A 25,657-nucleotide genomic window follows, 5' to 3' on the forward strand; every position below is an offset into this window, starting at 1 on the left:
GCTAGTGCTCTCCCAGCTCAGACAGAAAGCCTCCTGCTGTAGACAGAAATACTGATGGGAAGGAAGTGGGAAGATGGAGGGATACACAAGGATTGGCACTCAGGAAGAAAGAGACTAGGCTGGCTTTCCAGTGCCTATGCAGTAAGAAAGCTTCTGTAAACATGCTTTACACGTTTTCCAAAGATGTGGGCTTTTGAACAGCAGAGGTGTGCTCAGTTTGGGCAAGCATAGTCTGTGCTGACCTGCACACACTGCAGCCCAGTGACCAGGCATCTCGGGTGCCTTGCCGACATTCACTACCTCCACTCACAATCAGAAAAGGAACGGGGGGGGGGGGGGGGGGGGAATCTACTTGCCACTGCCTCAGGGTTAGGTCTCAGAAAGCCTACTGGGGGGTGAGGAGAACAAACAAACCAAAAATGACTAGAGCTTAAAAGAGAAAAGCAGCGAACCCATGATGCCAACTGGAGCTTAGTAAAATGCTTAAAATGCTTCAGATTCCAAGATGAAGGTTCCTGCAGTTTAACCGTTAAGAACACAGCTCTGGCAGTGGAGCTGTACTGGAGCGCTTGGGCTGCCATCGCATCAACCAGGTGGGGGCTACATAGGAGTGCCCATTACCTGTAAAGTGCTTTGAGTGTCCGGAAAAGCATTATGCAAGTGTGATTAATTATAACAAGCAGAACTTGACTAATGATCGTCTTTGCCCTTATGCACAACGGTTGGTGGAGCAAAGTGAAAAAGACTCGGTCACGTGCGGACTGACGAGAGCCCTGAACACGCACCCACCCAAAAGCAGACACTTATTTCGCCACAGGCGTAATTTCAGCTGACCCCCATCACAGACGAGGTTTCAGGTATTTCTCGTTTTTCCCCCCCCCCTTCGCTTTAAATCCGGTGCCGAACCCACAATTACACATTTTTTAACGTGAGGGAGCAGACTATCCTGTGAGGGCTCCAGCTGTCCTGAAACGATTTCTGTCACCGAGTCATGTACAGTCAGGCTGGAGAAGCCTGTGGTTCGCTGGCTGGGAGACGTGGTAGGGTATGGGGATGGGTTTTATCCTTCTGCGTAACACAACCTGTCAGAGGATGGAGTGCACACCTGGAATACAGACCTCACAGGTACACTGAAACCAGCTACATTTAAGCCCAGCTTGTCAGAAAGCCTTCAACAATGGCCAGCATTCTAAAATCCTCCAAGACCCTTCTCTTGTTTTGTTTGTTTTGTATTTAAAGTGACTGAACACCATTATCAAGCAAAGATGCCAAAAGGGATCTTGGAAAACTGTACTGTCTGAGTGCAGGTCAGTGCTTACATCAGGCCTAGGAAGCCTGGAAGCCTTTGAAAGGAAGAATCAAAGCGCCTGTAATTGTTGCTTTGGAAGCATTTTTATCTCGGCAGAATTCAAATACTGCTGCTTCAGCTGCATTTTTCCCTGTGTGCTGCATCCTTGTAAATATTCGTCCAACATTGATTTTGCCTCTACTCTGTAACTTCACAATCTATGGGCCTTGCGCACTTCGAGGGGCTGGTCAGCTCCAGAGAACCAGCAGCTCCGATTGCACAGATACCTTCTAGAAGGCTGCGTCGCCTGCTGGGGTCCCTTTCCAAAGGTGTGAAACTGCAGAGGAGGCTCTATCTATCCGTGAGAGAGCTGGCTCGAGCTCACGTCCCCAGCTGCAAGCAGCTTTGATCAGGCGTTTTTCGCTCATCAAAGTCTCCACTTCAACCGAGCCGACTTTTTGCATGCTAATTTTTCCCACCGCTTACATATATGCAAAAAGAAGGGAGGAGGGGCTGGAAAAGCAGAGATCCTAAAGGGCAAAGAACCTCTAAATCGTTCATATGCGAGTGGAGCGTTTGCAATGACCGACGCCATGTTTGTGTGCACCGCCTGGTAGGAAAGCTATACAAAATCTAAAGACTCGCAAAACTTCTCACTTCTCTCGTTTGTTTTTATTTCCCCTGTATTTCATTAATGTTCCAGCTCAAAGCACTCTTCCACAAACTGCACGCATTACCTTCAAACAAAAGATGGCCCACCTACTAGGCATCGGACATCGTTTACCCAAAGGCTCGATCGCACATTATCAATGCAAGGTGACGCATCCTTTTCTTTCTAGTTACTGGTACTCGAAGTCAGGTTGCAGCATTAGTGTTTTCAAGCATTCTCACCTTGGATGTGGAAATACGTCAAAAGACCGGGCTCCCGGATGTTAACAGAGCCTGCCTGCAGGAGGAAGTCTAAATTTCGTGCATCAGCTGTTGGTAATGAAGAGCCAGATTCTTAACGGGATGGTGCGGTCTTTTTGTGGTGAAAGATGGACAGTCGCTCCTTGCTTGGAGCACCACAGACCAGCTCTACAAAGTTAAAGTAAAAAAAACTGCTCCAGGACTGACAGCCACCATCTCTATTGCAATGATTACATGCACAGCAACCATTTCCCTTCCCCAATGACCTACTGCATTATCTGTTGGTCTTAAAAACAACTGCAGTGACCTAGTAACTCACAGAGTCATTTAACGGGTGTTCCCATCACAAGACCCTCTTGATGACCGGTGAGAGCATTTGCACAGCAGGTCATTTGATACTTAAAAGAAAACAAATCTAACCCCGCCGGCTGGGGGACATGTTTTGATCATGCTTCTTGTTACACAACCCTTCTCTCTGCATGAACCCCAAACACCAAAATTTCTCCTTATCTCCTGCAGTGCAAAACTCTCCCAGGCGCGCACACAACACAGCATCACCTCGGCCCCGTCTCAGTCCTAGACTCCAGCAACATTCCCAGTGGGTCCATTCGGAACGAGCAAGTAGGAACTGCTCAACAATGGGAGGAAATAATCGGAAGGCACGTTCTGTGAACTTTTTAACCAACCATTGTTGTGCGCCGAGATTGACCTGGCGCCAGCGCTTCCTCCAGCACGCAGCTCGAACCCGAGGGGGGGGGGCCGGGGGCAGCGCCTCTGTGCTGGGAACGACCTGCGCTCGCACTGCAGCTCACATCACGGGCTGCTCCCCTGTCGCCTAGCAGCGGGGAAAAACAAGAGCTGTCCACAAGCACCCGGGGTTATTAATACTAGACTGCTCTTCCTTGTCTGGCTGTCTCAGACCAGAGCACCAGCTAGGAAGGGAGAGAGAGAGAGAACAGAGGCCAAGAGGCTGCAAAAAACACCCCTTTTCCCATTCCTTGGGAACGGATGGGAGAAGCTCTACAGGGGAAATTCAGTCACACCAACACAGGACCCCTAGACCTGGATACAACTTGTTCCTTTTTCACAGGACCAGTGTGACAACAACAATGTCAATTTGAATTCCCTTCCCCCACCCCTTGACTGACTAATTCACCCTTCATCGGCCTTGAACAGCTATAGCCATCCAGCAAGACTGCTCTTAACTGCTCAAAAAAAAGAACAATTTCTCCCCATGATCCTTAAACCTGAGCACTCGACAACTTTATATGATACACTCCCATTTCCTAAAAGTGCAAGTAAAGAAACCACTTTCACAATTTTATATAGGCATCACAAGGTGCTCTCCCTTTTTCCAAAACCAGGGACGCTGCTGACTCACAGGGATCTTCAATTATAGGGACAATAAGGATTCAAAATGCATTGCTACTTACTCAAGTACTGCAAGAGCTCGGGCATCTGTGCATGACCTGCAATGAAGACTATTTTATATATATTGCAGTTCCCATGGGTTCCTTGAAGACTGAAAATGACTCGCAGGCTGCAGGAGCATCCAAAGCTTAAATGACAGCACAGGTTACCCAGCTGTGGTCCAGTGTCGGCATGCACTCAGTTATTCCTTATGATTCGGGCTTACGATTCTGGCTTGGAGGTCATGGAATCGGCAGTTTTGCAAGGTCTATGATTTCTGGCAAGATCCAATAAGTGTTATTAATGTCTTTTTTCCTCCAAATTTTTTAACCTGAAAACATTTTTTCCGCACACCTTTATTGCTTTGCCAATAGGATGTACTGTAACCAAGCAGCACAGTGTCAGGGGGAATGATGGTGGCACTGAGGACAGCGAGGAGCTATGTCACAATACAACTGCCAAGGAGAGAAAAACCATCAGTCATGGCTAAATCCTCACCTCCTCACAACGCCTAGATCATTCCCTACAACTAAGCAGATGGTCATTTTCCACTCTATTATTAATATAATCAGCAGTCATAAACAAACAAGCTAAAGACTTTAAACTGACTATGATACAGTCATTTATTATATACACATTAGGCAATGAAATCTCCAAATTTGAGCAGATGAAAATGACAACAAATACATAATTAAACACATGGGTTCACATAGTTTTCAACTTCAGTAACAACTTAGTATAAATGAAAATCCTAAAAACAATGGGGTCTCCAGAACATAAGTGCATTTTCCAAAATGAAAGGAGGAAAACACTTTCACTGAAGTCCTTATTTGCTCTAGCCCAAACCGGATATCAGTAACTTCACAAAAAGAAAAACAATACAATACATTTTGAAGTACCTTTAACAAAGTCAATGTTTAAACCAAAAATGAGTCTTGCCTCTTTATCACACACAAAATCTAATAATCAGCTCAAACAATGACAGCAATAAGCCAAGGGACAGAGCCAAGTTAGATCCAAGTTATAAAAAAAGGCACTCGCGGAGGTTTTTAAAGTTCATTGACTTTTCTCCTTAGCAAAGACTCCAAAAAAACATTCAATAAGCAGCTTTGTTGTGTCCCGGAAGCTGTCTGTTACTAAGGCTGCTTTTATTATTTTTATATTAATGTTGCTGCCGGTGTTGTTGTACTCTACAGCCTCGCCAAAATCACACGGCTGGGATTTACGACCCAAAACGATCAGGCGGGCGTGGAGCACCAAAGGGACAGGTGTGGACACTCGTAAAATTATCCCTGCGCTGCGCTTGGAAGCCCTGGTTCAGGAAACCTGGGTGAGCTGGCAGGACATCCAAATCCAACTTTTCCCAGGCCAATTTACTGACCCCCCCCCCACCCCACCACTGCCAGAGGCAAATGCAAAACACGATTATAGCCAGGTCACTGCTGGAGCAGAGGGAGAGAAAAATAAAAGAGGTGCCATCTCTGCAATGACTCTCGCTGACCTGTTGTCCGTTATACTGGAAGTCAGACAAATCCCGGCTGGGATTTAAGGAAGCCGGCACGATTTCCCACGCAGCCAGGCTAGCTGCCGGGCAGCCTCCCTCAGGTTCGCAAACCTGAGACATCTGGAACCTCTGCACAGCGGGAAGCATCAGTCTGCGGCGTTTAAAACATGGTGACCGTGCATCGGCTGCCTCCACGTAGCGCAGATCCCAGTCCCGCGGGTTTTTTTAAAAAAACAGCCCGAAGCACGCCTCTGGATGATCTGGATCCGGACGTGGTGTCTTGAAGTATTTACAAACAAGTCAGCACATGCATTTCATATTGCAACGGCGTGTAGGACCTGAAGGGAAGACATGCTCAAGCTTCACAGCACACCAGGGAGAGCTCAGAAAAAGATGTAATTCGCATCGGGGTGTTCAAAAGAGTTCAAAGGAGAGCCACTAAAATGGTTCTGAGTCTCAGGGGCCTGTCAGACAAAGAAAGGTTAAAGGAACTAAATCTCTCTAGTCCAGAATAGGCAATAAGACAAGTATATAAAATCTTACAGGGTACATGACGGTCAGTCAAGGGGACTATTTCAGACCGTTTCATATCTCAGTCACCAGCCAGGTGCCAGATACCCAGGTCATGGTCCCTCTGCGTGTCCCAACAGTGTCCAGTGGGTCAGTAAACTGGACAGCACTCTGATACCCCACAGGGGAAGGACCCCAGTGACCACTGAGTCACACGGGCTACTTGGGGAAAGTTAAAACCTGCTGCCTCCCCGTGACGATTTTGGCCATGTGCTCCGAACAGAAATCTAAGAAAACACCCTGAAACTAGAAAGTAGGAGATGAGGATTAAAGCCAGGCTGCTAACAGAATTATAAAGTTAGGGGAATAAAGTGATAATCTCCCGGAAGATGCACAAAACCTTCAAGATTACTTAATCGAAAACTTGAAGAGTACCCAGTAACGTAGCGGAGCATTTTACCAAACGAATCTGCAGTCCCCCTCGGTTATTTGAACCCATGACCTTCTTCCCCTGAGGTCCTAGAGACCTAACCATGACTCCACTCTGCTGGGAGAAAAAAAAAACAGGAAAAAAAAGAAACACCGAAAAACAGCCTGTGTTCTTTTTCTTTGGCATCACAAGATCGCCATTTCCAATGTGACTCCGGGGAGTTGCCAATTACGCGCTGCAGAGTAGGAAAACGCAGCACAAGTTGTGCTATGCAAATAAACATTTTAAAGAGCTGCCATTGATAATCTGGAGGACAGAGCCTCTTCCAGATGCCCCAGGGGCTTCCTGCTGCTAATGAATGGGAGCTACTGTAACAGTACAATCAAGCTGGCAGTGTACACTCAAGGCAGAGCGCACAGCAAACCGGAAGGGGAACTGCAGCTGCTAAACCCATTCTTAAAAAAAAACACTGTTCTCGCTAATCAAATACCATCTATGTTCCCAACCCCAACACAAACAGCCGCCGGGGATGCAAGCAAGCCTCCGATTATTTTTTTTTGCTTTCTGCAACTGTGCACTGAAACTCCAAATGCAGTTAAGAAACTTGTGTCCGTATACAACACAAGCAACCTGGCAAGCAGTGTCTAAACTATAAACAAGACTGAGTGTAAATGCACAGGACATAGTGTTCCATTCACACCAAGGTCACTTTTCTTAATATTAAGGCCTTAATTCTAACCTCCAGCTTCCGAAGACGACAGCATCGCATCACCACGTCGATATTTCTTATTTGCGGCATGACCTCCAGATGATTTGAGATAAGCCTTCCGTGAATCAATCTCCCAGTCACATCCATGCTCGAACAGCATGGCCTGCGGGCGTTCCCCGCAGTCCTGCGGGACTCTGGCTAAGGACAATCCAGCCCGAGACGAAGCCCGACTACAGACGCTGCTTCGACGCAGCAAACGAGGAAAGAAGAGAAAAAGAAGGCCCAAGTCAAAGCCGCCATCCCCCCTCCGAGGGAAAACATCTCAAGTGTGTGTCAAAGTTCACCAGCCCCGTAACTGAACTCCCATCTCCAGCACACATGGGCATTCCAGCGTGGGACACTTCAAAACGGAGGGGCTGGGGAAAGGGGAGGAGGAGAGGGTGTGGCAGGAGGCTGTAATCCCCTGGCACTGTACCAGCTGATAGTTGTGCCCTGATGCCTAAGCTCACTTCTCAATTTCACTGCCCAGCTGTAGCGGCTCCTACTGCAGGTCTTCTCTCTCCTCAGTAGAACATCTTCGACACGGTGTTTGTCACCAAGGGGCAAAGTGAACCGACTGGCTGCAGAGGTGGCTCTTGTAAACGGAACCGGAGCAACGCTCATGCAGAGCGAGGCGAGAATCCTGCCGGACAAGAACGACAAAGCAGACCCCCACGATTAATCCCAGGGCGTTTCTCGAAGAGAGTAGGGGTGTGATCCCAGCGTCCTGGCCAAATTTCCCATTGGCCCTTGCCAATTAATGGCCTCCTTCTAATCCCCATCTCTGAACTGACTTCATCACTCTGCTCTCCTCCCCACTGAGAGCTGGTGTGTGGGGAGCGGACTGGTGCATCATCCAGGTGGGGGTACACACTGGTGGGGGTGGAGGGGATCCCCATTACCTGTAAAGCGCTTTGAGTGGAGTGTCCAGAAAAGCGCTACATAAGTGTAAGCAATGATTATTATTATTTAACTCGCTCTGTTTAAACAGTCACTCCCGTGACGACAAGCTAACCGCCGAGATCCGGCCAGAATGCCAACCGGAGCAGGCTCGGGGAGGCCAGGAGAGCCCGCAGACACGCGCATCCGCGAAGACAGCGCCGGCCTCTGCAGGGAACCGCACAGCTGTGCCTGGCCCTCCGTCTGGCGCTCTCTCCCCTCGGACGCCACAGCGTCCAGGCGCAGCCCCGCCAATGAGAGTGGCGCGAGAGCTCATCGCACAAACTCGGCACACGGAATGAGACACCGCCGACGGGAAACGGAACAAAAGACGAAAAGAAACAAGCCACAAGGAAGTGGTCGAAGCAGGACCCAATAAAGAACACTGGCCGCCGTCCTAATGCAGACCGTTTGCACATGACAGCCTATCAAGGTGGTTTTGCACAGGCCTCTGGGGCCAGCACACACATGCGCTGGCACACATGAACAAACCAGGGTCACAGCAGGTGAGGGGGGAAAAAAAAAGTGTTTCAGGTTCTGAAAGTCACATCGCCTGCGACTGCAAATAGGACAGCAAAAATAGCATGTTCCATAGAAACTGTTCATAATACTCACAGCAAAGGCCAGAAAAGAGGGGCGTCCTGTTTGAATTCGGCTGCATCTCAATTCCACAATAGATCCCACACAGCTATTTTGACAGTGAAATAGCTTTCACTGGTAACTGCACCTACACAGTGGCCTTGCGCACTTTATAATGACATCATATGACACGTTTGGGGCTGTAAATGATTTTTTCCAGCGGAATTTCTCCTCTCATCCCCAGGAGGCCAAAACAAAACTCTGCTTTTATTTCCACGGACATCGAACAGCGAAGCGGGCAGGGCGGGGCAGGTGGAAGGGGCCGTTCTCGGAGTAAAGGGACAGATAAACGATAATCCACAAAATGAGTAAAGCGGAGCAGAGGAGCAGTCCAAGCCTGGCCATCCCCATCTACAAGAGGGAATGTAATCAGAGACTGATGGGAGGAAAAAAAACAACATGCTCAACAAATGTGCAATTTATTAGCCAGTGGTTAATTAGTAACAGCAGTTCCAGATACAGGGTTTAATTTGCCCCCTATTAGGCAAAAGGGGAAAAAAAAGGTTTAGAACAGACATGATTTAACAGCAAGGCACAGCCAAAGTGGTGTTTTTTTTCCTGCTCACAACACATACCAAGCACATGACCTGTTGAGAGTGCTGATGTGAACCGCAGAGCCGTGTCCCCAGTGATCAGCAGCGGCTGTACACCACAACAAGATCAAACAAGACCTGCTCAGCAGAAATAGTCAATTAGGCAGCATTGCGCTATGCCGAGGCAGTGCGGATCAAAGGTAGCTGACCCTCCCACGTCAGCAGGCCACTCCGGCGTCTCCCGAGGGCTGCAGAAGGGATTTAGAGGGAATGCTGGGGAAGGGAGAGGGCTTCTGAGCAGTGGCACACCTTCAGCAGCAAGGCTGCTCTCAAAGAATGGGGAAGCTCTAGGGCAGGCTATGTGCATAACCAAGTGCCAGCTGTCAGGGGCAGAGAGAGCACATCACCTGCTGATAGTCGGGGCTTAAAGCCAGAATGAAAAAGGCTTCCCCCCGCCCCAAGTGTTTTTTCCTCCTGCTTACCTTTTCTTGCAATAATTCTCCAGCGCAGCCCACTAGAAGACATTCAAGAAACGTTTTGCATTATATTTTGCCAACAATATTAAAATGAATAAGAGACCCAGACTACCCAGAGGAAGTGCAGACCTGCTCCACTGACCACTGCCCTCCCATGCTACAAGCTCCATAGCGACGTACAGTTCCCTCAAGCCTGCAGGCCCCCTGGACATCTCGGGGATCCAGGTGTCACTGGGTGACTAATCCATAACCTAAACCTCGATGCCGCATTGCTGCTGGAACATTGTTACAGTCTGCTAACCAGACAAGATCCGGACTGGAACCCGCAATGTCCGGGTCATACAGCACAACCCACGCACGCCATGAATTCCATTTGCTGGTTGATCTACTCAGGACTTCTCTCAAGATGAAATGACTAATGTTTCTGCTTTTAAAAGTTCTTTTGAAATCCTGTTACGGAGAGTCTGAACAAAAACGAGCCCATGAAAATCCTCAGCAACAGGCGATCCGACACTAAACGAGAACCTTCATCCCAGAGTAAGTCCACTTGCTCACATTCAGAATTCCTGTCATTCCTGCCATAGCTCATACCGGAGGTGAGGAAATCCCCTGCGGACATCCAGCTCAAGGCCTCTGCATGGCATGATCCTGTCACGGGTATCCGCTCCCAGTATCTTGAAGATGAAGAGCTGAGGACCAGAAAGCCACTGGAAGGGATGTTGTTAGTACAGCCAATACCTGTCAAATCCAAAGAAGTGTTCGCTAAGAGCATGACTATCCCCAAGGTGCTGAAAGGACTGATATTTTTCTTCTTATAAGGAAATAATGCCTACTTGCAACTTAAGACATGTGCTTTCCAAAAGAAGTCGAACCTGGGTCCCTGATGCAACCCTATGGTGATCGGGGCCACAGCTTTCAACAGTCCTTCAGTTCTGAGGCTCCCCTGTCTCCATCAACTATTAATCACCTGAGCACGTCTGCCGTTTCCTACCCGCTAGATGAAAATCCAGGAGGGGCGAAGATTCATACCGACGCTCTGTATTTGGAAGCTAACCTTTGACCCAAAGCCTTGCAACCTTTAAAAGACGAACGATCATTCAGGGCCGATCAGGGGAATTAAAACTCTGAAATTGCAAAAAAAAAAATAAACTTCTGCTGGTCATGCAATTAGTTACACGCCAGATTTTAGCACGCTGGATTTCAGCCCTGGGTTTTCACTGTTATGATTTGTGCGTCCCTAACGTGGGGCGTAACAAAGGCACCAAACGTGCACACAGCCTCTGTTTTTTGTTGCGGCATTTTCACCACCTTGCATCGAGAGCATCATGCATCTCAGCACTCGAGCTGAGAGGTGAAGTGCCTGCCTGAGAGAACGGGGATGAGGGAAGCCAATGTTCTGATTTACACCAAGGGGGATGGAAATGTGTACTCTGATTAACGGGATTAATTCAACCCCTGAGCCCAGCGCTTAAGATTGTTTTCCTAGAAGCGTCTAGCAGGGTACAACATGTTTCTGTCCAGACACTCGGTGCGCATCGGTGAGAGAAAGGGGGGAGGGGTTGTTTTTTCATCTCTAGCAACACAAATTTTGATAGCGTGCACCACAGCGGGCAGAGGGAGAGAATGAGTCAGGACCAAAAGGGTACCTGGCTTTGCAATCACTAGTCAAGAAGCAGAAGGCAAGCAGCCTCTAGAGCCCTAAGGACTGCAGTTCCTCTCTCCTGCCACACTTCACCATGTGCAAAGTTGTTTTTTCTTTAGTGCATTAACAATGGTTCTGTTGGTTTCCAGCTCCAGGTTTAGACACTTGCATTGTGCTATTTTTCCAAGTGAAGGCTATTTCAGAAACTCCATTCGTCTATTGTTCAAGTAATTGTCAATGCAATTAGCCTGAGCCCAGAACATTTCATCCTGCAGGGGGCACAGAGGAGGGTCTGCAGAGAAAAATCCAAGAGAAATTCCCAGAGCTCCACTGCATCGCCATCCAGACATGACCCTGTTCACCACGAATCACATCTCTCTCGTCAGGTTACGGGAGCCCGGAACATACTACCCAGACAAGCTGTGGAAGGTGACGCCCTGCCTACTTTCTAGAAATGACTGCATAAATCCAGTCCAATCAGGACAGGAGGCTGATCTTCATCTCCAGCCATGAGCCATGGTGTTGAAGCTGAACTCTTGGCTTGTTTTTAGATGGAGCTGAATGAGATCATCAGCCCAACGAGCTACTGACTACCAAAAGGACTAGATGGGTCGGACGTGCTCCTCTCATCTGTAACTGTTCTTATGTTCCAAGCTGAAGACTATATTCGTTGACGGTCTTGAACTTGTCTTCCACATTCACGCCAGTTGACGTGGAATCAAACCATTCTGAATGCGAGGGGAAAAAAAAAATCTCAGCTTCTGGTATAAGATTTCTCCAGCCAAACGTCTTGACAGGCTTGATGCTCCCTGAACTGTTCTGGGCTGAGCCTCTTCTGCCTTGACTGCTGCAAAAGGCTGACAGTGAAGCAGCTGCGGCCAAGCGGGCACAAGCTGGCGATATGGAGATGGGCAAAGCCTGAGAGAAAAGGTACACCTGCCCAAGAGGATTGTTTTCTGCCCCCCTTTCAGATCTACGCATTTCCCTGGTTTTCTGCTGAACTACAGTCTGAAGATGTCATCTGTAAATTACAGGGAATAAAAATAGAGCAGGGAAGGAAGAGAGAACACCAGCCCTCTTGCCTTGCAGATTTACAGCGAGAAGCAAGGAGCGAGGAATGGGCGACTGAAGCTATACAATTGTATCTCAGCCACGCAGTCCAGCGACTCTCGCATAAATCTACGCTCGTACCGTCCTGCTTGACAACGGGAAGAAAACGGAGCGAATCCACAGTCCAACACTTGGCGCACAAGGCCAGAAATCGGCTGGCTCGGACCTCAAGAGGAAGCGCGCGCCGATGTCAATGACCGCAGCGGAGACGTCGAGGTGGCCCCTCGGGACCCAGCCCTGGAAAGTCCCGTGAACCATATCGCCAGCACACATGCCCTTTCGCCTCCTGTCCCGGCTCACTTCAGCCCCGAGAGGAAGCGGGAAGCTGTTTTGGACATGCTGTGCTGGTCGGGTATGACCCAAGAACCTGCACGCTAATGCGAGTTCCACCACAAACTGGATTCCTGGGAGAACCAAGAAAATGTGTGAACAAGCTTCTCTCCTTAGTGGCCAGACCCTGGCGTGTTGTCTACACAAAATGCATTGGTGCACGAGTGCCAGTTGTTTCTTGGCACTGGAAGAAAACTAACATTCTGCATGCACCCGATGCCAAATTTTTCAGTGCCATTTGCACCTTGAAGAGAGAGAGTTGGCATACTTTCTTTTTGCAGTAAACATGATGTTCAGATTGGTGGCTCAAGGGATGGGGATTATCATCGCTTATGTTTCCTGGGATTCAAGGAAGAAAACAAAGGTGAACTGAAATTAGACACAAGCCACTTAAAAAGAGCGAGAAACCCTGCAGAGCAATCCACAAGTGAGTCAAAGCTACTGTACTGTTCTCCTACTTAAAACAGAGAATGAAAACTGTTCCCAAAACTAAGACAGAGCATAACGGGCTAAAAACAGCAGTAACAGTACATACTTGGCATTTTTCTTCACCAAGACTAGACTCCTAGTAAAACACATTTACTTTGAGAGATGCCTAGGAATGTGTGGCAGAGAAGACAGAGTTAAAGCCAGCAAAATAAGCACAGCCTCCTGCAGCTGAACTTTGACCTGAAAAACTTTGGCATTGCGCAAGAGCTGATGTCTACACACTCAAAGGCCACTTCACAATAACAGCACATGGTGTGCCAGAGGAAAGACATTACTGATCCTGAAGGGGGGGGGGGAATCAAGTTCTTGTACTCTCACCCCCTTTTTTATTTTTCCCCTCATTGTCAAGGATGTGGGAAACCTCTTGAAAAGGACCAATCCCAGGGAACCGCGTGCACGCTCCCTTGGCTTTTCCTGGATTATTGTCCGTTCACTCTACTAGGCAGGGATTTCCGCTAAACAAAGCAAGAAAAGGCATGAAGCACAGTGCCAATTCCATTGTTCAAAATGATTAGAATCAGGCAATCTGAATGATACACATTTCAGTAATCACTAATACGCCCCACCACAAGCATTAAAATAAATATTACTGTGGATTTTTAGTGTCCTTAAATACATCACAGCCAAAGGTCATTCCAAGGTTGTTCCCTATGTATTTAGAAGAAATCTGTTTCTGTGAGGGGTTCTTCCACATTTTTAAAACAGTTCTCTGGTTCTGCTGACAGTCCCCATGTCCCGACTTCGCGATCCAGAGTGGGCAGCATGGACTAGGGGAGGAAGGAGGGAGGAGCCGTTCAGAGGGGGAGGTGTGAATGCAGTTTAAGCCCCCTCCCCCCCCCACGGATATCCCCCTGCTCTCACCGTGAGCCCTGCATGTGCTGAGCAGAGCCCTCTCTTGGCAACCGCACCAATCGATGCCCTACCAAAGTCATGCAGCTTCCACAGCCATCTGGCAGTCATTACAGCGAGAGAAAGCCCAATTCTTATCAGATCAGTCCGTTTTCTTCTTCTTACTCAAACTCCACGAGAGGAAGGGGACTCGGATTCATCTTCTTCACCCTTCGGCTCGCATTATGGCTCATCCTGCCTCAGTTTTATGAGACTGGTTCATGAGGTCATGTAGCAGCGCGTCAGTTCAGAGCCGTGGAGTGCTCTCCATTTCCCTGCAAACCACAGAGCCACCATCTCTCGCAGAGCAGTAACTAACGCGGTGACAGGGCTGCTAACACAGAGTCCCACCGGTGAAAGCAACAACAGCAAACCTAATGGGAAAGACACTTTGGAATTAAACTTGAACATTCAGCTCTGGCGCGTAGGGTCTCGGTCGTCAACGGGTGATAAATCAGAATAAAAGTAACAGCTCAACATTCAAGCTTTAGAGTTACTTAAAAGCTTGCAGGTGAAAGTCAAAGAGAAACGTATATCCACTTCAGTAAGTCTCAGACATTATGCATTATCCTGTCCTTTTCACTCAGTTTTACTTCTTAACTCGGGAACAACGGTTTGGAGATTGCCAAATGAAATTTAAGCAATTTGTTTTTTAAGAAGAGAGTTAAATCTAGATGGGTTTCAATTTTACAGTACAAAAGAAGCAACCTTTTAGCTTTAAGGATGTGTTGAAAGGGACAAATATTAATGATTGGGATCATCTATTTAAAATGAGATATCATCCACTACAACACTTCACACTAACAGGTTTTAATAAAAAAATCATCACAAAGAAGTGTACATAATTTTTAAAAATGAAGACTTTGCAGCATTTATTGAGATAGTACAGTTCTTGTTCAAGAGCTGGCATAATTTTGGAGCATTTAATTTATTGGCTTACCTTCCTGGAAAAACACTGAAGTATGCCCAGTTTGTCCAATATTCTCTTATTTGTCCAAAGAGACACTTCCATGCACGCGTGTTCCAATCCTAAGAAGTGCCTGAAGACTGTGCTGGAAATCCCACCCCTCACACACATCCTAATAGTTTATAAAAGGTATTTGCCCACCACTTCAAACCTCGTAACCAAGAATATTACACTAGCGCACACCCAACTAAGAATCTTCCACTTCCATATAATCAACCAGAAATGCCACAAAGGCTCAAGTCTCATAAAACCCAAGAGAACTACAGCTTTGTACCAGTTAAGTAAACCAGACAGATCTACAAATTGTGCTACCTGGAAATCAGCCTGACACAACCCAAGCCTCAGCAGCACTGCAGCCGACTACAAACAATACAGATGTTGCCATTTTCTTCTTTTTCCACTTTGATCTTTGAAAAGATGTCCTGAAAAATGAACGACTCAAAAACCAAAACAAAACAAATCCCTTCGGACAATCCCGCTCCGCAGGTTTAGTGATGTTTTCCTAATTGTCCAGCACTTAGTGGTCTCTCCGGCCTCGAGGCTCTTGAAGAAACTAAATTACAGGACTCGCCTTCCCTAACTCTGCTATTTCCAGAGCGCTGCGAAACCAAAAACAAACACCAGAGACAATCTCAGAAAGCATTTCATCTGGGAGCTAACCTGCAGCCAAATGCAATAACGAGCTCAACATGCTGCTATTTGTCTTCGTTCTGCAAGCTAGTAATTTGGAGGAATCACGGCGGTACAGTGCTTTTGTGGTCGGTCCAAAAACCCACAAAAACTCCAACAAACATTTACTTCAAAATAAATCAGCGTGCTTATGCATGCACATCTGTGTTCAGACATTTATATATACATCCTAACACATGCAGCGCAGTGGAAGCGCTGCGACCATAAGTCCGGAAGAGGCGTAATAAACACTTTTTAACTCAACTGTGCTTCTAAATTCACTGAACGCTCACTCCTTCCAGCAAGTAGTAAAGATTTTCGACTAAATTTAGACTCGAGGAGGCCGTTTTTTTTACGTCTGCAAATAACTTTAGGTGGTCTTGCAACGTGATTTGAAGTAAAAAGGGGGGGATGCATGTTCCCTCCGCGAAGAGTTTCCCCCTTCAGTAGCCTCTTCTAGAGCGGAGGACTGGCATAGCCTCCTCCCTCCCCTGGCTGGGAAACATTTCATCACATTCTGCTGCGAGAGCACCGGCTCGGACACAACACTTGACTGAGCTAGTGCTAATCACATGACGCGGGGCGGGGGGGGTCGGACCTGCCTCCTGCCCTTCTGTGACTGAAGGACAGCACTCGGCCAGGCCACTCCCTGCTGCCCCGCTCTGCCCCCGGCCTCCCTGCACAGCCCTGCCCCTCAATGTGCTGAAGGGGATCAGAGACGCATGCGCAACACTCAACCTAACACTCGGAAATTGAAGCAGGTGTGTAGCTGGTGGCAGCGCTGGGGCCCTGGGTTCAACTCCTAGGGTGCTGTCCGCATGGAGTTCGTATGTTCTCTCCACGTTTCCTCCAGGTGCTCTGGAGGTGGTGTTCAGAGACCTACGTCCTGGGAAAGTGCAAGAGGACTGGAAGCCCCGGTGACAATCCACACGAACCAAGAGGAGCGTGTAAACTCCACACAGAAGGCACCAGAGCCCAGAGTGGAACCCCAGCCCCAGCAGGGCTGGCTGCTACCCCACCGTGGCCCCTGTATATTAAACACAGCCAGAGAGTGGGCTCGTCTAAGAGAAAGGATGCTGGGAGTGACTATGCCAGCAAAAAACATTATTTTATTAGCATTTGCGCTCTCCGTGTATAGATTTCAATCTAATCATAAGGCCTCTTTTCTCACCAACAGCACAGTGCTGTCTAGGAACTGACCCTCAAAAACCCATCTGCCCATTATATAGTGCAGGGGGGGCCTTAAAGTAAATAAAGCAAACATCTGGCAGGGGGGGGGGACAAGAACAAGAAACAGGTCAACTCACTTCTCTGGCAGTGGTCCTGCGTCCAGCAGCGCTCGCTGAAGTGCCCATTGAAGATGGTCTGCGGGCAGCTGGTCTTCCCCTTGGCGGTGCCCGGGCACACGTCCCCGCACTCGCGGTCATCTTTGTTGGAGACGATGTAGTTGTCCTCCACGGAGTCCAGGATCTTGGACCAGTCGAGGGTGGACAGGTAGCAAAGGTCTGGGTTCTTCTCAATGCGCACGGCGCCCCTGGTGACGTTCATCAGGCTGTGCAGGCCGATCTCCTTCAGCTGCAGCATCTCGAAGAGCACCAGGGCGTAGTTGAAGAAGAGGTTGGTGCCGCGGACCACGGTGAGGTTGGGGAAGAGGTCCCGCAGGCTCTCCAGGCCGTAGACGCGGAACAGCAGCAGGTAATCCGTGATCATGGTGAGCCTGGGGAAGCGGAGGCCCCGGAAGTCCTCCGGCTTGGTCTTGAACATGAGCAGGATCTTCAGGTGGCCCTCGATCACCGTGCAGTTCTCGATGGCGTGCAGGTGGGTGATGTTGTTGCGGATGTCCATGCTCTTGCAAACTGCGCAGAATAAAAGGAGCCAAAACATGTTAAAAATCTGTTGCCTTCACAGGGCTGGACAGGCTTCAATTATTTTAGATAAAAACATCAAACAGTCCTAAAAGCATTCCAAGTTGTAGAAATCTTACCCCCCCACCCCGCCCCCCTCCAAAGCTCTCTCCATTTTCAACTTTGAGAAAACCCATAAAGCATTTTGTAAAATATGAGGTCAGAGTTAAAAAAGCCATACATGGACCTATGCACACAAGCTTGTCTGTCAGTACTCAAACAATAAATTGAGCATACTCTAGGATTCTCTTATGGGTACACCACTGTTAGAAAAGAGATACTCGGCTGATCACACCTGACTCCAGGAGGCATTCTAGCAAAAACATTTTGCGTAAAGAAATACGTCATTCCTCCACGCCGCTGCCCAAGCAAGCAATCAACTGTACTGATCCCTGACCGAACAAGAGCCTCTCTGCGTGATCGAGGGAAGAGTTTATACTGGACGCAAACCAGCCAGGCTTAGCTACAGCCAATGGATCACCAATAAACAGCAGTGGTGACTCGGGTTTTGTTTAAGAAATATATTATCCATTTTGCAATTGGTTCTTTATTTTGATTGGAACCAAGAGAAATAGGTTCACGATTTATAAAAGAAAAACTACAGGCCCCGCTACTTCATTTGACTTTTCTGTCAGCAAGAAATTAGACAGCACATGTAGGTCAAGCAATGTAATAATGGCCAGAGTAAAATCACAGACACCGACAGGCTGATACTGCAGGTAACAGAACAGACACTAGACCTTGAGACTGTTCATTCGAACCCGGCAGGGCTGTGCTGTTTACAGCAATTCTGTGCTTATGGTAAATGCCGCTTTCCCCAAAGTGAATTATTCTGTGATGCCTGCGGGCGGGAGCCGACAGGTCAGTGCGGTCTCTAAGGAAACAGCCATCGCTGCACGGAGACAACCCCACCAGCCAAAGCTCTGCCTGTGCAGCTGCAGTCTCGGAGCTCTCAGCCTGTCGGACAGCAGCTCCCTGGGTGAGCAGTCCCCCCCACCACCCCACGCAGTGCCTTCTGCTTTTTTGAGCCATTTACAAAAACCTTAATTGTGAAATACTAATTTACTTAATTGAAAAAAAAAATCCTTTACTCTTTGATGGCTAGAAACAAAGTCACTTATAACTCAATAAGCCATCTTCAAATTCACAGCCTTTTCAGGTGCTACAACGGGGCCTAATTAAGCCAGCTAAAAGCCCATTGAAGGGCTTAATACAAGGAAAGGTCATCTTGAAAAACAAGTCAGGTTAGGGCAGCCCTATTCTAACCCTATCAATCGCTCACTAAAACCGCCAACCCGTTAGGACTTTCAGATATGATTTCGGTCTCATAGTGAAACAAATCAAGCCTTATGAAAGAAGAGTCAAATTCCCCAGGTGCATTCTTCTGCCAGCACTAACACAACACTGAGCCGTCTCCAATGTGCAACGCAGTGCAACTACAGCAATCAATGATCCTGAATTTCTGAATCTGCACAAACAACACCTCCACCTCCTGCAGGGACACAGCTTGACCCAACGGCACTTTCAACTACAACTAACTCCTTATTTTATTTGGCTGCTATTTTAATCCAATGCAACTTCATTTGCAACCAAATCTGTTTTACCTAGATCTTTTAATGGAGTCATCTGGGTGAAGTACCTTGCTCAAGGGGACAACGGCAGTATCAGACCCGGGGGGTTCGAACCCACAACCTTCTGGTCTCAAGTCCAGAACCTCACTGGCCGCGCCACACCGCTGCCCACTTGCTGGGGCACACCTTACCTGGGTCAAGAAATCAATTCAGCTGCAGACTGAGCCCATAAGCAGGACGTAAAGCCACTTGGACACAAGAGAAAATGTTTGTCTGTCGCTGCCTTTGGCAGATGGGATGTTTGTGCAACATCCCAAGATCTGCCTGTCATCCACCTTCACGTACTGTATGCGGTCATCGGTAACCAGGCTTGCTCGGCCCTTGTTTAAACTAGAGCAGGAGCGGCATAGAGCAACGGCTGCAGTTCAAACAGTGGAGATGATGTCGCAAGCCAACTATTACGGTATTACGATATTGCTCACAATTACGAGGCCTTGGATTACAAAAACAAATATACGGTTACATCAAGCCCCTTAAGACTTATTCGGGTAAACAACATAAAAGGGCAACACTGCTCCATGGCAACAAGCCGTGGCAAGTGTGAACAGACCAGAGATTGCTCCAGGACAGGGGGCCGCGCGCACGAAAGGGAACAGGTCGGACTTTTCAGATCAACGGCATCGACAGGAAAGAACGCCAATCTAGATATTTAAACAAATATCCACCCCCAGCTGCCAAAGTGCATTGGATTTGCAAGAACAAATTATTCAGACCATTTTCTGTGTAAAATGACACAGAGTGAAGCGATTAATCAATGCAAATTCTTCTGGCTGCTCTTTAGGTTTAACTGTTGATCAGCACTTTTTTGCAGAATTAGCTAAATGACGACGCTTTGCCAGTTGAGAGAAGCAGAAAAAATGAATCTTCCTACACTACCCTGTGGTCACATCTTACAGATTGATCCTTGCCATATGCAGTGTTCATTTGACTTCAATGATCCTGCATATCTGGGCTTTTAATTCACAGAACAAAAAAAAAAACACTAGCTTTATCACTTTTTGCTCCTCCCATGAAAACTCAAACCAATCTAACACTTCCTGCAGGTGTAAAGTTCACGGTCACAGCAGCATAATTTCATACGTGTGTTTTTACAACTAGACACCAGACAAAAACACAGGAAATAGAATGCAACATATAGTACAAAGTCGGCAGAAACCAAACATTTGATTAAATGGGCTAGCAAGGCTCAGCTGTTACCATAGACACAGTCTGGAAGGAAGAAAAAAAGCTGTCTTTCCTTCTCGAGCAAATCTATCTGGCTGGTGTGAGGTGCTCACTCCCTTCACATGAGACAGTCTGCTTTAAAACAGCTAAATCACACATGCCAACCCACAGCAAGAAATCTGAGCGTGTGTGCTCCTGAAATACACAAAATATCGTAATGAAACCAAGTAAGTTAGATACTTTAAAACTTTAAAATGTTCTTTTGCACATTGCATAGAAAAACTCCAGTCTCCATTCTAGCTCCAACTTGCATCAAAACCCTGAACCTCTTTAGCCACAAGCAGAACAGACTGTTAGGGGACAAATCGGAGAATTCGAAACCCTCAAAGGTATTGACAACATCAAACCAACAGGCAAGTCCTGGAACAATGGTGAAACACAAACCAGATGACAAGGGGAAATGGCAGGGATGTGCTTTGAAACCTGAGAAGGAGCCGCTTCTATACACAAAGGGTTGTAGGGATCTGGAACAAGCTGCCCATTCCTGTTGATGAAGCCGATACCCTGGCTACTACATATTAATAATGCATATAATTTAAGCATCAATGCTGCATTTTGATTTCTGCATATATTTGAGTTATTTTAAACTAGTGAAATTATTTAGGGTAGGAAAAGTTCTTGAAAATGGAAAACAAAAATACAATGTAATGACATTACATTCGTCAGCCTACATATTAATATTTCAGCAAAGAACATTTATGTTCAGCCAACATCTAATCCTGCCACACATGGTTCATATTGCATTGCTGCAGAACTGCACATTGTGTTTGAGGAGCCCAGGTAGAACAGGATCTATCAGCTAGCTTTAGAGCTAGAGGCACACTTCAGAGGGATACCCACTCTGGGTATGCACAATCTGCCTTTTCTGAAATCACCCCCCTCCAGCCCCTAACCACTTAATTCAAGCTCTACAATCAAGAGATTCTTTAATTCCTGGATTTACTTCTTCAGTCGAGTTCTGAGAAATGACAACTGAAACCAGTCAGAGCTGCAGGTCACTGAGAGCGACTGCTTGAAAGGGGGAACTCCTGCCAGTATAAAGGGAGACCACCTGAGGCAAGAGTCACCCATCCTGTGGAGCTGGCCTATGGAGGACCTCCCTAGACAGCTCTGTCATTGCTCTGTGCTCTCTGGCACCAAGCCCCACCATCTACACTCACTGGCCGAGCAGCAGCCTATCATGTTCAATGATTCAGAAGAGGAATTGGCTTGAAGTTCAGAGAGCGCTGGCTTATTACCTGACCTCCAGATTTATGCAAATCGCAGCCAAGAAGCTACACTAGAAGGGGTCATATGCCCCCCCCATCCTATTTTCTCTTGGGTCCCCAACTTCCCAGCCTGCCCCCCCCACTCCCCCACAGACACAAGAGCTGACGCTCCAAACCTCTGCATTGCGCGCTGCATTGAGATGCCCTGGGGGACAGAGTCGAACAGGCTGCACTCACCAGCCAAGGAGAAGTGCTACTCAGAGTATTAAGCCTCTAAAAACAGCACCGAGAGCCAAGAATAGCTCATAAAAGACAATGAAACCAAAACTGAAGCTTGTTTTCGCTCAGCAGATAGCTAACGCTGGCCTGAATTAAGGGGCCTGTCGCTGCAATCTGGTTAACTGTTAGAAGCAAAACTTCTCCCAGATAATGTAAGAAAAACACACCTTGCCATGGAATCGCCACCGGTTAAATAAAAAAAAGCCACCCCAAGCAACATAATGGATCGAAAGCACACACCTGCTGCCCTTTGTACAGCTGTGTTTAATTAATCAAAAACAAAAGCCTCCTCTATTCCAAAACATTGATTTCAGAGCCAAAATTACACCACACATGCAACGTGGGCTGAGCGACTGAGCTTTGCTTTGTGGAACCTGAAGTGTTTTCTAATCAAAGCAAATTCCTTCCAGAATCTGGCAAGTCTGGCTGGGGAATTACATTACCCAGGTCAAGAGGAAAAAACGAAAGGGTCAGAGCACTGCATTTAACTCCAGCTTTTGCACGGTTTCGCAGACGAGATTCCATAGAAAACGGGAGGGTTGTCTCTCAGGCTGGGAAAATAGAATTTAAGAACGTGCTTGGCGGCCTTGCTCCAAACCTGCCGTGACATCCCCCTCCCACAGCAGCCATCCAGATGAAGACTCGGAAACACAGCGATCAGTAACAGCTAAAACTGAGCTGTCAGTGACATTCTGTGTCTTGTCCTTCAGTTCAGAAGCTGTAAACTTTCCAAAACCCTCACCATCACCCCACCCCCATCCCTGATTGGGATGGGCAATCATCCGATCGCCCATTTTCTATCCCGTTTCTTTAAATTCAGGAATGTGGGGGGGGGGGGGGGGGGCAGAAAAGCAACAGGCTCAAGGCAGGCTACACCCTGGACAGGACGTCAGCCCCTCACAGGGAGAGCACACAAACTCCACGCAGACTGCATTCCAGCTCTGGAATCGGACCCAAGGCCCCAGCTCTGCAAGGCAGCAATGCTAACCGCTGCTCCACCATGCTGCCCAGCGGTAATCACAATCATACTAATGGCAATTAGGCTGATTTTAAATTGGACACTGAGCTCATAAAGAACCCATTCTTTCAAGAGAGCGCTGGATTGAGATCCTCTGATCAATAAGCTTGTAACTACCAAATGGGCAAAATACACTGAAGGGCCTCCTCTCTCGTGTAAATGATGTTCTGAAGAACATAAAATCAACATAACTCTCTAACTCAATAAGCTGGGAAAAGGTCCATGCATGGTGGGGTTTTGCTCTAGGGATGAACAGACATTACTAGTGCAAAAGAATCAGCTGGCAAAAGCACTGCCTTAGCACAGTGCCCTTGGTTAAGCGGTCGTCTTGTAACAGACGAAGGACTGTACATGGTAATCAGGTCCAATATCATTTCCTTCCTAATTCGGGATTGGGTAACTTCCGAGAAACAGAACCTAAATGCCTTGCTTAGCATTATCAGATGAAAAGTGGTTTCTATGCAGTTAGGAAAACCGCCTAGCTTCGTTGAAAACTCTAGTGAAGTGAACAATTTAAAATTACATTGGTTGCATTTTCTTACAGAGAAACCTTATCCTGATCATAAATTTCTATGAAAAATACGGTCCTATTTTTACACATCAAACCTGGGTGCACTCTACGTACCGTCTGCTCCCTGTATATAGCCTCTCAGACCCAGAAATAGAAGGATCTTTTTATAGGGGGAAAAACTCCTGGAATCGGACTGAGCAGCATTGAGCACAAACCGCTTGCCAGTTAACTGAGCCATTTCCACACAGGATACTGAACTGGCTTTTCTGGGATGTTGTTTCGGACAGCCTGCTGCATTCGGTGTCAACATGACCTGCAGCAATTATTCAGCACGATGTTCCTTAGTGGATTTGTTTTAATTTTAAATGACTTCTGTAAACAGAAGGCCAGTTCCGTAACTTTACGCCTGCAGAAGTTTGCAAACAAGCGCAGGCAGGGACATTTGCGCTTAAGCCCAAGGACAGAGCCGTCTCACAGGGGTGAGTTAATTTAATATTCACACACTGATGCTGACTGGAATTTAATTAGGTGTTCTTCACTGCTGGGGAGGGACTGGCTGAATCATTCTTACTAGCCATAAACAGGACATTTTCTCTTTTGTGGCTGAAAACAAAGTCCTTGGCCTCTCGCAGCTGAATGAATGCTAGACTTTTCTGCATTGTGATCAGTACTGAAGCACCAACAGCCACGCTGATCTCCACACAGATGCCATGCATTCACAGCGCAAACCGTTGTTTCAAACTCCACACCTACCTGCAGCAGCAAGAAAAGACAAAATCTTTGCAGGGGAAATTAAATCACACAGGGTAGCCGGCTTTCTAAAAGTCACTGTGAAAGGGTGGCCTTCGGAGGGTACAGCAAAACTAACGTCTTTATTTAACACAGGCAAGTGTCAGTGTGCTGGTGATGCAGGAGGCGAGTGGGGGGGAGGGGGGCTTCAACTTTAAAACAATGAGCCTTACACGCAGGCACTTATAAATTAACGGGACATTTCTGAAGTAACATGACCGCCCGCCCACACACACACACACCCACCGAGCAACACGTAAGAGCTTCCAAGGCAGTTGGAGATCACATGCATGAATGGGAATCCCAGTGTAACCCGAGCCGCAGCGCGAGTCTTTTCAGGAGCGAGGGCATTTCCATATCGGGGAGTCGAGGGGGGAAAGGGAGGTGGAGGAGGAAAACAAGGAAAGGAGGAGAAAAACGGAGAAGGGGAAGCAGGAGGAAAGACGAGGAGGAGGAGGAGGGGAAGACAAAGAAGCAACGAGAAGAGTCCAGTGCAAGCACAGGTGCCCATCCTGGGCTTAGCTATAAACACCCACAAGAAGGACAAGACCCGATTTATTCCTGCTGTAATTTGCCCACCTTTACAGCCTAAGCAGTTGGTTCATCTAGCAGTTGGGGGGTACAACTGCTCTCAGAGACCAAAGACCAGGCCACCCCCAGTCAGCCCGAGCCCACAGACAGCCCCGTCTGCAGTCCTGTCCAGCAAACGCCCCACCTTCGGCAAACAGCAAGCGTTTTCAGCTGGAACACTATTTTTAGCATCGCATTCCCGATTCAGAATGTAACACGGTCAGAACCACCGGTAACAGGCACTCGAAAACTGGAAGCAGTGCGGTGCTGGAGCTCGTGAGAGGGATCCAGGAAGCTGGCTGAGGGGGCGGTCAGTAGCAGCACATCATATATCCATGAAACTGAACCTGAGTGCAAATGAGATGTCCTAAGGATCATAATTGGCTTTTTGATGGCCGAGTTCAAGCTGTCCGGTTCTTCTTGCAGCTCAATCTGGGCGAGACCACACAGGTTCTTTCATGCAAAAGAAGAGCTGAGCTGACCGGCAAACAGAAGTGAGGTTTGTAAACAAACAGGCGGTCGGAAAACCGATTCTATATAATGATACAGCACAGTCTACGTTCCAGAAACAACGAATTAGGAACGCATTGCAATTAGTAATTCTCAGAAGCACTCTTGGGGCATAGTAAACAATGCAGCAAACTACAATCAATTACAAACTAATCCAAGGGCTGTTTAAAATAATGTAAATACAATGCATTATTAAAAGTGGGGCAAGAGGTTGAGACAACTTCCATTTGCAATCAAGTTAGCTAAAAATCCAGTAGTTATTTAAAATTAAACGTGTTACTTTTCTGGAGTGTAGAATGCAGGCCACAAAACATTTCTAGCCTTCGGTTTTCAGTTACGTTAATGAAACTTAAGCAGCATCTAAGAAGTGCCGTTGAATTAAAAAAAAAAGATCCATCAGTTACCAAACACTTTGACATTGACTCAGCCTCCCATTCAAAACCACTGGAAAGCCTATTTATAATTAGTACAGTAATCGGATACAGGACACCTGCCAAATATTCCAGATTGAAGCTCCAATAAAAAAGCAACA

At 47.4% G+C, this 25,657-nt stretch overlaps 1 protein-coding gene across 2 annotated transcripts in view; it reads right to left on the minus strand.

The window, feature by feature from the left end:
- Nucleotides 1-25,657, minus strand: part of LOC148813839 (insulin receptor-like) — a 107,475-nt gene that overhangs the window by 59,568 nt on the left and 22,250 nt on the right. For both annotated transcript variants that reach the window (XM_088907426.1, XM_088907425.1), the window contains exon 2: nt 16,789-17,337. In XM_088907426.1, coding sequence (XP_088763552.1) covers nt 16,789-17,337 — 549 coding nt within the window. The remainder of the gene's footprint in view (nt 1-16,788; nt 17,338-25,657) is intronic.

Source organism: Atractosteus spatula, chromosome 28 (genome assembly GCF_055471065.1).
Source record: "Atractosteus spatula isolate fAtrSpa1 chromosome 28, fAtrSpa1.hap1, whole genome shotgun sequence".
NCBI lineage: Eukaryota > Metazoa > Chordata > Actinopteri > Semionotiformes > Lepisosteidae > Atractosteus > Atractosteus spatula.